Source organism: Dipodomys spectabilis, unplaced genomic scaffold (assembly GCF_019054845.1).
Source record: "Dipodomys spectabilis isolate Male_0828 unplaced genomic scaffold, ASM1905484v1 ptg000158l, whole genome shotgun sequence".
NCBI lineage: Eukaryota > Metazoa > Chordata > Mammalia > Rodentia > Heteromyidae > Dipodomys > Dipodomys spectabilis.
In genome coordinates this window covers 5,064,312-5,080,540 of record NW_024870835.1, presented here as the reverse complement: position 1 = coordinate 5,080,540, position 16,229 = coordinate 5,064,312, and the positions used below count along the sequence as shown (strand labels likewise).

The 16,229-nt window shown below is 37.4% G+C and overlaps 1 protein-coding gene across 1 annotated transcript in view; it reads left to right on the top strand.

Moving 5' to 3' along the window:
* The first annotated feature begins 796 nt into the window (after positions 1-796).
* The window catches only part of Adamtsl1 (ADAMTS like 1), a 391,483-nt gene continuing 376,050 nt past the window's right edge, over positions 797-16,229 (top strand). Inside the window, exon 1 of the mRNA XM_042692956.1 lies at positions 797-938. Coding sequence (XP_042548890.1) covers positions 876-938 — 63 coding nt within the window. The 5' untranslated portion in view covers positions 797-875. The remainder of the gene's footprint in view (positions 939-16,229) is intronic.

Below are 16,229 nucleotides of genomic sequence, written 5' to 3'. Positions count from 1 at the left end.
CCAAATTTCATTCTCATTCATCCTGAAGTCTTTGCTAAGATCTTCTTTTTAAAGTAGGTGATCTAAGTGTCTAATTGGGCTTTTAGAATTAATACATTTTGGACATTTCAAATCGTCACTTTACAGAAAAGCAATTTGCTTTATCTTTTTCTTTGTTCAAATGAAATTTGCAACGCTAGAATAAATTACATTAGATTTAATGACAAACTTTCATAAACATGTATAGTATTCCTTTTCCAAGTCAAAGAGGAAAGTTCTGGAAGGAAAAGAAAAGAACAGTTGCATAGAATGCATTTAAAGGACACAGTCAGTCCGTTTTTTGACTATGGTTCTTTCCCTTTATGGCATATGTTATATATTGACAGGGATTAAGTTTCTCCCCTGAATGGAACAATACACGGTCACAGGGAGCTACTGTACTTTTACAAAGCAACAGACATCAGCACAGGCAAACGGCCAAGGGAAACGTATCTCACAAAGAACTGACCAGGTTAGTTAAAAGCACAGTGAGTGCTTTGCCCTTCTGCGTCCCTGGCATTTTCCTGCTGGCTCTCCTTCTCCAGCTCCTTTCTTTTCTGTCCTTTCTCCCTCTTTCAGCTCGCACTGTTACACTTTCTCTGTCCCCCTGGCTTTGTTATTCAGCATGTCTGATTAGCAGGAGCCTGATTGGCTGGCTGCCTGCTCAGAGAGAGATTCCATTCAGCTTACCCCCCACCCATCCACCCACCCACCCTCGGTCAGGAAATGTGAGCGGGGCTGATGGAAGCTGATAGGCAGGACCGGAGTGTTAGCACCAGCAGTGGAGGTGACAGCAGGCAGAGGAGCACTTAGCAGCTTATTCAGTGTCCGATTCGGATTCCGGCAAGGATCCAAGCATGGAATGCTGCCGTCGGGCAACTCCTGGCACACGGCTCCTGGTTCTGGCTTTCCTACTCCTGGTAAATGTCTTTTCATTTCAATACGTTCCCATTTAGTCTGGGTGCTGTTGAGGGGTTTGTGTGTGTGTGTGCGGGTGTGTATGTGTGTGTACACGTGTGTGTGTACACGTGTGTTGTGTGTGTGTGTGTGTGTGTGTGTGTGCGATCCTGATCTTAAAAACTCCAGGTAAAAGAATGTATATGATTTTAAAAGCAAGAAAAATAACTCTTTTAGAACTTTAACCCCAGCTTCCTAAACAAAATAAAGTCTGCAAGACTTTCTGGAACTAGTTACAGGTATGTAATTGTATTGATAACTGAGATATGAACCGTAGGATATACTGCATAAAGTCAGAGCTAAAGACTGTATAAAAGGTTGTGTCTATGCTTGGAATTTGGGTAACAGACATCCTGAAATCAAACTCACTGGCTGTGGTGCTGCTGGAATTTTTTGAAGGATAAGATGTGAGAGAGGCTTTCCTCCAGCACTATGTATGAATTATTTTCCCTCCTATACATATGTATTAAGGAACCAGTTTTTTTTTTTTTTTTTTTTAAGGAAGGAGAGTTCTTTCCAGCCAACCCAGATTACAGTTTATAATTACTGCAAGCCATTTGTGGATAACAGTTAATGCTCATATTTATGAATTGAGGATTAGAGTGTTTGATCTCAGATCTCCCTTTTGAAGACAAGAAAAAAAAGAAAACTGATGATTTTTCGTACGGCTGATTTCCACAATCCTAGTGATAAGATGCTCTTCCCCTGAACATCAGCACACATTGCATTTTTTGATTCAAAGTAAATGTTCCGTTGTGACTCATACTTGGTTTTATGGGCAGAAAATGAACATTTACTGTCCAAAAAAAATCTACACTCAAAATATTAATAGCAATGCACATTTTTTAAACCAGAGTGTTCTGGGCAGGCAGTTTAGTAAACCTCATCTGAAGGTTTGATTCCAAGATTTGCACACATTGGTTCCAAACAAACGTGATTGTAGCTTTCCTTGCCACATTTATGGCATGCCAGAACTTCCTCAGAAGGTAAGAAGGCAAGGAAGGAACAGGTAAAAATGTGCCCACCGTAAAGGTGACATTGCTTTGTTGATGCAGCAGGAAAGGTTTTTTTTTTTTTTCTGCTTTCATTCTGACAAACCATCTACACTATAATTTTGAAGGTTAGAATCAAGTTATTCAGTGTAAACTGAAAAAAAAAAAACTCTCCAGCAAGATCCATCAGATAATCAGTGATTAAATATTTTATCCATTCTTCCATTTTAATCATTGAAGCTAAAAATTATAACTCTGCTTGGCAATCAGAAATATATTTTTAATTTCTTATGGACACTAATCGCACAACTAAACTTTTAAGCATAGACTATGAGATTTCACTGTTCTGAAGAATATAAAGAGCAGAATGTTTAGGTGTGCTTTATGACTTATGGAGCAAGTAATTTATGAAAGATGTCTCATTTTTTCCATATGGGTTATGGTACTTATATACATCATTAGTTTGTCTCGTCTTTCCTCTTTGTTATTTTTTGAAGTGTTTGTTGTTTTCTCATCAAATTGAATCATAAAGCGAATCCCCAGTATGCATTACTTTTTTGATACTTTCATATGGAAGTACGATCTCATTATACTTTAGTAACACTTTCCCATTCAGGAATAGACTGACTTGCTAGACATTTGGTAAATGCATTATATTCCTCTATGATATCTTGAATATTCATACAGGTATTTGAGCATGTAATTAGGTCTATGTGAAAGAAAAAAGAATGTTTCCTTGTTGAAGGATATAAGTTTGAAATACACTAATTGTGTTAGGAAGTTAAAAATGAAGTATTAGTTTTTATGCTTATGTTTAAATGATTAAGAAACAGAGAGTTCTGCCAAAGAAGAAAGACCTTGCATCCCCATTGTGGAGCAATGCCCAAGTTAGTGAGAGCTGTTACTTATTGTGTGTCTAAAAGTAGCAAAAGCATAGTTAGTTGTTTGAAAAGATTACCAGTGAATCCTGCGTGAATAAAGCATGTTTAAACCCATTTTACAGACAAGGAAGCATGCTCACATTTTATCCAAAGGTCAAGTTATGAAGCGAACATTAATTGTTTGCTTTGTATTATGGACGTAAACTGTTTGGAAATGATTGGAGCAATGATGTGGGCTGGACTGTGCTCTTTCTCAGGAGAAGTGGAGGGTTTTTGCACCATGTAGGCCATTGAAAATCTGATGGACCCTTGCTATGCTTGCTCATTATCTGCCTCTTGTAGCTTTGTTAGTTGTGAATTATGGACCCTTTGCTACGCTTGCTCATTAACTGCCTCTTTCAGCTTAGTACTGAATTTTTGGTTTTGCTTTAGCCTGACCTGCAGTTGACTTCAAAGTAAAAGGTGACATCATCAGTTCAACCTTCAGACTTGATAGTGCAATTAATTGGAGGATTGATTTTGCATATAATTATTTATGCATTACAAGAGTGTATCTACTATTAGAATTTATTGAAGTAATTTCTAAAAATCTCTGTGACTTAATTGGAAAACATCCTGTCTGTTTAGTGGCAGTCCAGGGTTTACCTTCCAAATAGCTTTCCTTTTATTGACAGCTAAATCTCGTGTCTCAGAACTTGTTTCTTGAGTGTGTACAAATATTGACTGCTGTGGGACTCAATTTTGTCAAAATCCTTTTTTTAGCTAAGTCATTATTTTTAAAAGAATAAGGTCCATATTTTTATGTGGTAGACACATCATCAAATTCTTCTTTAAATATAACTGGACAGTCGTACCAATCAAGAGATTTCATCCTGATATTCAGGTGAAATAAAGACATGGGACATAACTTTAGCAAGCTTCCCATCTTATTCTCTTTTTCCATTCTCCTGTCTTTATCTCAATTGTCTAGTTCGAAGGAATGTGGCAAAACCCATGACTACCCAATGACACATGTATCCATCCACATTGAAGTATTGTCAGAAAGGCATTGAATCAAGCTTGCATTTACTTTTTGTTTCCTGTGAGTGCTTTTAGGCTCTTTTGCTTGCTATTGTTAAGAGTTGCAAGAGTAACACCAGAAATTATAATAAAGTACATGTGTTTTTCTGTTGAATTTCTTTTTCCTCTCTATACTAATTTATACATGGAAACCAGTCAAACACAATAGCCATTCCTGCAGTTCCTCTGGCACTCTCTTCCACTATTATCTAAGTGAATCTATCTTGGATGGCGAGAAGCACCATTAGCTTGTGGAATGAATGTTAAATCCCTTATTACAGCAGATTGTGGCCTGTTCCAACAGTGTGTGTGCGTGTGTGTGTGTGTGTGTGTGTGTGTGTGTGTGTATGTGTGTTTATATACATAGCACTTCTAGTCTATTTCTTATTCTTATACTGTCATTAAATCAAGGTTAAAGATTTTTTTCATGAATCTGTAGGGCATAGAAAGTTATTTATTTATTTATATTTATTTTTGTCGGTCATGGAGCTTGAAGTCTGGGTTTGGGCGCTGTCCCAGTGCTCTTCAGCTCAAGGCCAATGCTCTATACCACTTGAGCCACAGTGCCACTTCTGGTTTTCTGGTGATAAGAGTCTCACAGGCTTTTCCTGCCCAGACTGGCTTTGAACCACGATCCTCAGATCTCAGCTTCCTGAGTAGCTAAGATTACAGATGTGAGCTACTGGCTCATGGCTAAAGTTATTTATTTTTAAATTTTTCTCTTGATGATTTTGTGAAATGTTTAGCACTTTCAGACTCCTGTTGTTAGTGTTTTAACGTGCTAAGGATGATGTCCTGACCCTTATATATTTTTTCATGTGGACCAGTTCTATCACTTTATGTAAACTAAGGGGAGACTGTCCAATAGTGGCCACTAGTGAACTACAGAAGAAATCCTTTTACTTTAGGAAATCTTTTCTTTGAAAGAGTCTATAGATAATGAAAACATGAAAGAGAAAAAGGAGCCAGGCTATGGTGGCACATATCTCTTATCCTAGCTTCTCAGGAAGATGAGATATGAAGATCACAGTTTAAAGCCAGTTCAAAGCCAGCACAAGCAAGAAAGTCCATGAGACTCTTATCTCCAATAAACTACAAAAAAAGCCAGAAGTCGAGCTGTGGGCCAAGTGGTAGAGTGCTATCCTTGAGCAAAAGAAGCTCAGGAAAAGTAACCAGGCCCCAAGTTTAAGCCCCAGCACCTGCACAAAGAGAGAAAGGGAGGAGGAGAGAAAATAAGAGAATGTTGTATTTTTTATCTTTACATAACTGTTAATACATACTGTTCTACCAAAATATTTGGATAAAGTAGGAAGTAATCCTCTAGCATACCATGAGGTGACATAGGCTCTTCGTATGCTCTAATTTAGGAGTGACATAGGTTTATTCTTATAGTCTACTACCAAAATTAGTCAGTGTTTTTGGAATTTTTATCAGTAAAGTATACAAAATAATTTTTTTAACCCAGGTTATTTTAATGCATGTTGCACAGGACTTACATTAGGATGAGGCACGATCTGGTGGTTTGATTGTCTTCTTTTGTGGTGGCTTAATAAAAATATAATTTTTAACTCTCTCAGAAAAAGAGTTGCTTCTTGCAAATGTCTGCAATGATTGCAGTAACTAGCACATGGCCTTTAGATATGGGCATCAGGATTGCTTGTAAGCAGAGACGGAAGAGTTATAGAGTTTATCACACAGTGTTCTAATTCTTCACATTTTCCATGTTTTGTGACTTTATGTCTCTACTCCAGTTTCTTTGGTGAAAGGACAATTCTGCTTTTAATTTGTGTATCTTTTCAAGCTCCAGAAATGACACTTTCTCGGGTTCAATTACTGAGTTTCATTCTGTCCTTCATCACTAAGCATATTCTACTGTTTCTGTGACCTCCTGGATACTGGATAGTGACCCAAGAGTGACCCCTTCATAGCATAAGCAACAGAGTCTTCCAGGGTGAGAGCATTCTTTGAACCACCATGAATAATCTAGGAGTGTTGAGATAGACACAGGAAAATGCATCTAAATTAAGTATTACAACCTTCCCCTTGTTAATTTTCTTCAGAGAGCTGCCTTCAAACTTTGTGTTTTCACCAGAATGAGACAAGTTCATGTCATTTTTCTGTCTCCACCATAAAAACCATACCATGTGGTTGAAGTTTGGCTTGATTGGCAGTACTGGCTCAGAAGCGGTTTAGTACTGCCATAGCAGAGGTGATGTAAGTCCAAAAGGCTCCTAATTGAAATAGGCCAGCACAGCTGTGTGGAGAGCCTGCCTGGGGTAAGCTGTTGCTATCAACCCCTTCTTTCCATGAGCTCAAAAGTAAATGACTAAATCTCCCCAGTTCCCAAACCTCAAGATTAAAACCCATGTAGAATAAAGCCTAACTGTGCTGCCTGCCCTCCAGGGACTTTGTTAATGGGAGCACCCAACTCAGAAAGTAGCTAGTTAAGTTTTCTGGCCACGTCAAGAAGATATCTCAATGGCTGCAACCAACAATGCCCTCCAGGTTTGGTATATTCCCAAGAAACTCAAGATTTATAAATCAGTTTGCTTATTTTTCTATATTCACTAGTGTTGTCTATTTTGGTCACAGAAATATGTCGTATCTAAATATTAAGCAATTGTAACCTTCCTTAGAAGAAATTTCATAATTTCTGTGTTTGACTATCATTACCCAAAAACCCATTAACATATTACTAGTTAAATATAAGGTTGACACTCAGTAATCACATGTCAGAAGGCACCAGTAATTAATTGTAATGTCTAAAATACCTTAACTGTCACTTTAATATTTCTTGTGCTACTTTGCACTTATATATTTTTCACATTTAGCCTATATTTCTGTCTGCTGCACAGAGTTGTGGGGGACAGCAGAATGAAAAACTTGCTTCTTATACCTCTATCAAAATGCCTGGTAATTAGATCTCATAAATGTGGTTGAATGAATAAGAAAATACCTAAGAATGACTCAGCAAGAAATTACAAAATGACAGTAAAGTCCAACTACGAAAGGAAAATATGAACATTCATTTTTCATTATTTTATTTTATTTTGTTGTAAAGGTGTTGTACACTTTAAATGTGAAACATTTCATTATTTCTGGTAAGTTAAAAATCCATTTAGAAAAGACGTATATTTTATTTTTCTTTTCTCAACAAATACAGCCAAATAATGAACAATAATTAAACAGCAATTCCTTTTGCTGTTGTCAATTAGGATGGATTACTTTTCATGTTTTCATATACCTTTTATCCATTAAGTTCTCAAGTATTTTTCTTTCCACAAGACTTGTCCAATGGAAAAACATGATATTTACATTAACCATACTTTTATAAAACTTGAAAGTACTTTTACATTGCCATTTTAGCAGAGACAATGTATGGGTTCACCAAAATTCATTTCTTTTTACTCCTGGGCTCAGCACCAAGCTACATTTATCTGCTTGGGGCAATGCTATGTGACTGAGTTCTGGTCTGTAGCATGTAGTCAGAAGTAGCAAATGTCCCTGGATGCCTAACCCTTTGCACATGATCCTCCAAGCATCAAAAACTTCAAGCCCTCTCCATTTACCTGCCTGCTGGATGCAGAGCAATTTTCAAGCCATCGGGATTGGTAGGCATACCAAGTGACAGGACTAGGTCCCTGAGTGACTCCATGGAGCCCAGCCCCTCATCGGTACCCTCACAGACTTTCACAGTGAGCATTCATTTACACGGAAGTAAGAAACAAACCTTTATTGTGTGTGAATACACTAAATTTGTGGAAGTGTGTGGTTATGCTGAAAATGTTCAAATAACACATGCTTTGAATTTAGATGCCATGCATGCTAGTGCTTTCCATGTATTACATGGAAAAAGAAAAATAAGAAGATGCACACCAACCGGATAGTCATTGAATCACTGAAATTTGCAATTTTCTACATATTCAAAATATACTAAGTAGTTCAGGGTATGTATTTTACTGAAGGAAAAAAGTTCCATTTTTCAAAGATAGACTCCCTGAGTGAGGAAAGTAGAAAGGAATGAAGAAAGAAACTAACAGAGACAGGTCTATAGTAAACCAGTTAAAATCTCCTAAAACGGAGCAGGGCCAAACCACCAGTGTGCAGTCACAGAACCAAACAGATCCAAGTAGAAAGCAAAGACAACAGAAAAAAGACTAAGAAGCAAAAACCAAAGCATAAGCTGAAGTTCCTCCAAATACAAAGTATCAAAAAATTAAGAAGTAAGCAAGTGACAAAAGTGGAAAGAAACAGGATCCAAAGGCAAATAAATGTTTTGCAAAGCAGCACATAAAGTACAATACATTTATTTAGTCTACCTGGTATTTAAGCATCTTGGGCATATTTTTCTTGGAGTCATCTCTCAGTTTTGTCTCTATAACAAAATGCCCAAGGCAGCTAATTTAATAAGAGAAGATGTTTATTTAGTTCCTGCAAGTCCAAATGGCATAGCTCAAGGTCTGTGTCAAAGGGCTGCCCTTGGCTGTTATCACTTCATAGCATAGACAGCAATGACTAGAGTATTTGAGTGTAAGCAAGATTACTGTTCTGGTTTGGGAAGTAAGCAAGATTACTTCTCAAACCAAAACAGAAAAAGAAATAGGATCTATAATCCCTGAGAAAACACCTCCAATGACCAAAAGATCATTAAAGATCTGCATCTTCTATACTACTACCTGGGACCCAAGACTTGACTGACAATGGAGCTCTGTGGGAAACACACAAGCCACACCCAAACCATAACCATGCCCCATGTCAAAGTAAAGCTTTGGCTTAGGAATGTAACACTCTGGTCCACAACTGATTGTAAGTTCATGGATGAACTTGGCCCTGTCATGCAAATTCCATACATCTTCTGGCTGCCTATGTATGCACTTATTTTCTTTTGTTTTGTTTTGTTTTGTTTTTATTTATTTTTTTTAATTTTTATTTTTTTATTGTGAAAATACTGTACAGAGGGGTTACAATTACATGGGCAAGATAATGAGTACATTTCTTATCAAGCATTGTAGCCTCCTCCCTCCCCAAGATGCTGTGAGAGATAAAAGACCACAGGTAGATAGTAATGTGTGTTGCAAACTCAAAAGTTGCTATCACACTTCAAGTGATTACTTTCATTAAGGTGAAAATCATGTATCTACCAACCATCTGGTTAACACAAAGCTAAGCTTTCACAGAGACAGCTAAAGGTTCCATGGAACATAGATTAAGGACTCACAATGAGACGCTTGAGTATTTTTTTAGATGTTTTGTTTGATTTTTTTTTTTTAAGTTTCCAAAAGCAATGTTTTGTGACAACAGTTCTGTGATGGACACTATTGTTTTCAAATGCCCTATCAGCTGGTTCATCCTATAAATACATTTTCTTTTTTCTTTTTTTCTTTTTTTTTCTGTCAGTCATGGGGCTTGAACTCTGGCCCTGGGCACTGTCCCTGAGCTCTTCAGCTCAAGGTGAGTGCTCTACCACTTGAGCCACAGGGCCACTTCCAGTTTTCTGGTGGTTTATTGGAGATAAGAGTCTCACAGACTTTCCTGCCCTGAATCACGATCCTCAGATCTCAGCCTAGGATTACAGGCGCGAGCTACCGGCATCCAGCTTTTTAAATACATTTTCTGTCCCAGCTGAGATATTATTTGTTTAACCCTATTGTCTAGCTGTGAGTGTTTATTCTAGATTCTTCCAGAGTGTTAGTTTCATGTAATATGTTGCTTCAAATACATTGGACTTCAGAGTTTAAAATTATTCTTATAGTTACTACAGTTGAGAATACCAATGTACACAATAAAACACCCTGGAATAGTTTTCTTAGGTAAGATTAATTCTTTAAGGGAAAAATTATTGAAGCAAATTGTTAACTATGAATGCTACAATGCCTGTAATCTTAGTGATTAGGAGACTGAATCACAATGAGCAAAAGTTCAAGGCCCGCCTATACATTGAGTTTGATGCCAGCCTGCATTAAATAGTGAACTCTTGTCTCAAAAAACCAATGAAAGCAAATTGTTGTAATTATGAGAATTATCATGAGGCATGACCAATATATAGGGAGGTTTTAGCCTATTCTACTATCACTGCAATATCATATTGCCAGACTTTAATTATGTTCTTTATGTTCTTACTACATTGTACTAATATTGCAATATCCAAAACCTATGGAAAGAAACAAACATATTCCACTTGGAATTATCGTTTTATAAGTGCAATTAATATAGTAGGTTATATCTCCTAGTATCCTTAGCATTTTGCTAGAGTTTTACCAAAAGTTCTTATTTTCTGTCTTTTCTTTTCTTTCTTTTTTTTTTGAGATAGATGCTTACTAAATAGCCTAGATTGACCACAGCAAACTTGTATCCTCCTGACACACTCGTTAAAATAATTTGACTGTAATTAAACTAAAACAAAGATAGATGAAAAAAAAGAATAATAGAAAAATCAATCACGGGAGGCACATGCCATTTATAATAGGGATTTAGTCTCCTTCTGAGGAGTGAGCTTACAGAACTCTAATAGTTTCACCACCTGTGAATTATTTGGGTGCACCTCATAAGCGGGTTCTTTCTTCTATTTGTTTAAAGAAATAAGTAGTATGTTCGCCAATTCTCCACTACATTAATTTTCACGGAGTTTCCATTTTCATCTTCATTGCTTTTTCAGATTTTTTCCAAAGTTTTTGCCATTCTTCAACTAAAGCTTTGAGTGTTTTCTTTTCAATTTTTGTCTGGGGACATTCTCTAAGATGATTTGGTATATCAGCATAAATGCTATGGTAAAGGAGTGTGATAACCTAAGATATCCTAACATAAAATCCAAGAGCTCTAGAGAAATGAGACAGGAAATTGTGAGCAACTTACAATAAATTCAAACTGTCCAATAAAATAAATAGACTTCACTTTGTTCTCATAGTAAGGTATGGTCAGGTGTCCAATTTCTCAACCAAGCTTGCCAGCTCTAATCTCAATCACCGTTTGAAATTTGTACATGTATTGTTCAGCAATAGAACCAGAAATGAAAAAGGTAATGGAAACAATAAGAACTCCTACTGTTCAAGTGCTGAAGTGAGATTTGATAGGAATTATTTTTTTTGAAATGGACTGTTCTTCCATTTAGTTGTTATAACCATTGGTCATCGACACCTAATATAATCTCCCTGATGGGCCACATGCTTTTACTTGTCATTTGGGGCTTGCTGCTGTTCTGAGATAACAAACATGCTTTGAATATATTGTTATAAAGGTAGCTTTATAGCACTTAGATTTCCAGGCCATCCATCCATAGTTCTTTTGAATTAGAAAGGGTCTTTGAGGAATATGGCATATGCCCTCAATTGACTGGGACCTTTTGAAGACAGGATTTTGATTTGATTTTGTCTTGGTTATTTTCTTATCCTTTACAACAGATAGTCTGATGTACATCAAGTTCTTAATGTTAGTGATGTTTGAACACATGAATTAATGTCCTTATTTTAGCCCCTTAGTTTAGACAATAATCAGATTTAAAATATAGACAGTTACAAAGGACTTTGAGACATATCTGCCAGAAATACCTGTAAGTGGAATCCTGATGATGCTGAGGTCTGGATCCCTTTCTTTTCCGCTCATTCTCCTTAAGTTCATTCTCTTTTTAACCTACCACATTACTACTAAATACCTGTTAAGAGCTGGGCACTAGTGGCTCATGTGTTTTATCCTAGCTATTCAGGAAGCTGAGATCTGAGGATCAGAGTTCAAAACCAACTGGGGCAGGCAAGTCCATGAAACTCTTATCTCCAATTAACCACCAAAAAGCCAAAATGGAGTGGTGGAGTTGTGGCTAAAATTAATGCAACAGCGATAAACACAAGACACTATGTTGGAAATGAGCTTTACAACTTGGAGGTGGGAGGGGAGTTGGGGGCAGGAACATGGGAGAAAACCAGAGAGAGGGTAACACGATTCAACAAGAAATGTACTCATTACCTTACTTATGTAACTGTGAACCCTCTGTACATCACCTTTACAATGAAATAATAAACACAAAAATAAAAGACCTGTAATAAGAGCCATTGAGCTGGCCTTGGTAGAGAGAGGGAAGTTAAAGTGTCAAGTGATGTCACAGTCAGAAGGACCAAGGAACCAATGAAGCTGTTGGAAAAACAATCTTGACTTGTCAGCTTATAAACATCCATGTGATGTGGGAAGAACAGGCCATTAATATCTGCAAAGCTTGTGTCTTACCCTAGACTTGTGTCATAGTAGTAAGTTATCACTTCTCTTGCTTTCATAACTTTGGTTACATATATGTATAAATAACTGGCATAAAGGACCTTGCATATGGCAGGTCACCCAGGAGTGTGAGTCACCCCCTGTCCCCTTAGTGTAAAACAACAGCATCGTCACCCCTTTGCTGGATTCTTGGCCATCCACTGTTGAACAGAGCAGATGTGGTACAAAGATGGGGCTTTCTTTATGTAATATCAGAAAGGGTTTCAAAGTGGGGTGGGGAAGACAGGAATTAATTGGCGTACTTTCCACAGGTTTTATGTTGCTGTCATGATATTATTTTCTTTAAACTGTATATTTAACTATTGCTGATGTAAGGGGGTTTCTGCCTAAAGAAATAGACACATTAATTCATTATTTATAGTGATTCAAGAAAGAATGTGTTAGAAAAACTCTAACTTTCTAAAGATTTATATTGAAGGTCATTTTTTGAGTCATGCCTTTTCTTTCCTGAAATCCTTTTTTTTTTTTTAAAAATGTAATACTGAAACCTAAGCTTAATGAGTATATTACTCTGTCTCTGTGTTTATTTGATACATAAACACCTGTCTTTTCAATCATAGAACTATGCATATGCAGTGAAACCTTTAAACCAGCCCTTCGTTCAAGGGCATAAAAGGCCAATGAACCTCATGCATATAGGATGCTACTGGTAGTAGCTTTCTCTCAAAATGTTTGCTCACTTCAGTTGGGTGGTGCTGACCCTCCTTAGAGTAGCATTGTTTGGGCTCCATGATTTACAAAATCCTATCCAATATGTATGCCTACCTTACAGCTGTAGATAATTTAAAGAAGTTATTCTCAGATATTTGCATTTCACAGGCCACTAACATTTCAAAAGAAATAAAGGGATGGTTTATAGATAGGAAGGAGGTATAGAAAATACAGTTTCTCATTTTTATTGTGTCACCTAAGGACATAAATAAAAGAAACGATCGCCATAGTTTCATAAGAAAAATAATAGTAAGGAGAGGGCTTGCTTCAATGTAAGAAACACTTCACACATATTAATTTAGCTAATTTTCCTATGGAGTCGTTGCAATTATTTTTTCCATCTAACAGATGAGGTAACAGGAACAGAGAGGTTAATACATGCCTAAAGTCACTCAGCTGGTTGCAGCAGAATGAAGATTTGAATGGACACAGTATTTCTCCTTGTTTCAACTCCACATTTTGTTTCACGCATACAAGAAGTTAAAATTTATTTGAAAAAAAAAAAAAAACAAAGTTCCAGGTGCACATTCTCAAAAGAAAGAAACAATAGCACATATAGTTTATGGAAAACTAGGATCATTGTTTTCATCTTTTTTTTCTGTGCACCAGTAAAAACAACTTCATTCCGTATATCAGTGAAAACTTCATCGCAGGCTAGATGGCTCCCTGACTGTCTCTTTTCCTTGAGATCCTTTGTATACAGCAAGTTTAGAAGGTAACACAGACGGAGGCTGCACAGAGCATAGAAAGGGGCTGCCGTGGCATAAAAAAGGTAGAAGTGGAAGAATGCTATCCTTTTCTGACTGAGTGCCTCGGGCTTGATTCTAGGCAAAGAGTAACTCAGTAGAGTTGACTAGGGGAGAGAAGAAGAAGGAGCTTCCCAAGCAGAGGGACTTTCATGAACAAAGGCACAGAGGAAAGGAGGGAGAGCTGAGTTCAAGGAACAGTGAGTAAATCTCAACAGCTAGAGCCTCATCAGGCTATACAGGGCCTTGCAGGCCATGCCCAGAAACTTCTTTTAGAAAAATAGCTCTGTGGCCACATGGAGTGGAGAGGCCTGGAGAAAGGAGATAAAAAGTTACAGAATTATTGCTCTTCTGGTGATCAGCCAGAAGGAACAGCCACTATGAAGAAGAAGAGAGAGAAAGTCTGTCTGTAAGGGCTATACAGCTATCAGGAGGAAAATCCTACTGTGGACACTATCTTCAGGCTCAAAGACTCTTAGAATGCCAGCTGTGTGCTAGAGCTCCTTAGAGCTCCATTGCTTATCAAAGGAGCTCAGAGCCTGGCACTGAGTAGGTGCTCAATAAATGTTTGCTAAGTGGAAATATGAGAGTGTGTGATTTTACTCAAGGAATCCCTGTTAAAAATTGTGTCCTAGTGTCAAGGATGATCTTTCCCAAACTATGGGAGTCCTTTGGGTGAAACAAATATATCAGCAAAACAAAAAGAAAAGAACTCTCTGTTATTAAGTGGAGCATGAGTTGCAGGCAGAGTCTTGCCGGAGAGATGGACACACGTTAGGCTTAACCCCTTGTTCACTCCAGTGAGTGTCTCCCAAAAAATAGAGGGTTTTAATGAAGAACAGATCTGTGTCTTTTGAAAAGTTAACCACCCTCAGGTAGCTCAAATCCTGTGACCTGAAGTTATGTTTGCTCCTTTTGATGATCTTTGGAGGCTGTGTGGTTATTTCTTTGTTCTCTCATCAAATAGAACCTGGCTCAGCTCATCAGATTTTCATGTCCCAGTGACAGACTTTTCTTTGGGCCACCAGCAAATACATTTGCCCTAATTCCTGTAACTTCCACATTGTCTAATCTGGGTGCCACATGTCAATTCCTCTTGCAGCTGAGTCTCCAGTAAAGATGCAGGAATCTCAATGTAAGTCATCTGCTCTGATTAAACACTCACTGGTACTCTTCAGAAAAACAAACCATTTCTAGCAGGAAATGGTGGATTTAGAGATTGCAGATAAAACTGGATACTTTAGCAGTGCTGGGGATTGAACCCAAAGCCTTACACATGCTAAGCAAGTGTCTACTATTGAAATTGACACCTCCAGCACTACATAAGAAATGTCTGCTGCAAAATATAACTCTCCTGTTTCATTAAGGAACCTTGAGCTTGATACCACATGAATTCTCTGTGCATTCAATCACCCAGGAGTCTGATACTTAATCAGACACTAGAATCATTTTGTTCATATATTTTTTTCTTCTAATTATAAACAAATAGTCTCCATTGTGCACATGGTTCTTCATGCAGCTTTAGTGAAAAATTGATTATCTGCTGGCCTCACCTCATAGCATAGAATTGCTTTGGAATAGCATCAAACAAGTATTTGTGTTTTAAATCATATGGTCCATCTTTCATAATAATTTTGGACATCTCCCACTTTTACTTTCCTCTTTCCTTCCTCAAAATTGACTACAGCAGCATAAAAATCTCATCAGATTTAGAAAAAGGAAAAATATCTTCCTATGTGCCAAGTACCGTGCTATCTCTTTACATATGTTAATGTATAAATAAACCACGTCTATTTTATAGATAAGAAAACCTAGGACCAAAGAGTAACAGGTGGTATGAATTGCTCCCCCTTTTGCCTACGTGTATTCATTTCTTATAGCAAACAAATCGTATTAAAACATGCAGTACAGATTATTTTCCATGTTTTTTGAACTATGCTTTTGGCCTCTTTTGGCAGAAACCTCCCCAACGTGCTGAGTGATTTCCACAGTTTCAGAGAACCAAGTTCACGAGAGTTCACAGCTTGTACCGTATTTCATCGATCCTAAGATACACAGGGATTTTTCCCCATGACTTTAGAAACTTGGATGAACTTTTAATTGATAGCAGGTCATAGTTTAGTGGGTGGTTTCTATTTTAAAAAGTCACACCAGTACATAAACTAATAATGTCAATTCAATCTCTGGCATCTCAGATTTGATGGAATAGTGCTTCAGGGTTTGTCTAGTATGTAACTTCTGGGATTAAAGTTAGATTTACAATTCTAATTCAGGAATTGTGGACCGCCTTTGATCCCATTCACCATCCTCTAATGTAGATGGTCCTGCCAGTCTCCCCTGAACCAAGGCACTTGAGAGGATGCATGCTGAACTGAACGGTTCTTCTCTATCCTACCAACAGCCAAGTCCCCTGACTAGGACCTCCCATCTTCATCTATGTGAGCCAAAGTTTCTTTCTGTGGAAGTTAATAGAGTGTTTTCATTTCTGACATTTTCTCAGTATCAGAATCAGATGTTTATCAAAGCTATGAAAATCCAGACTCCTCTCACCTGACTTCATACACCCTGAGCTTTGGTGTTCTATTAGCTTTCCAAATGATAGT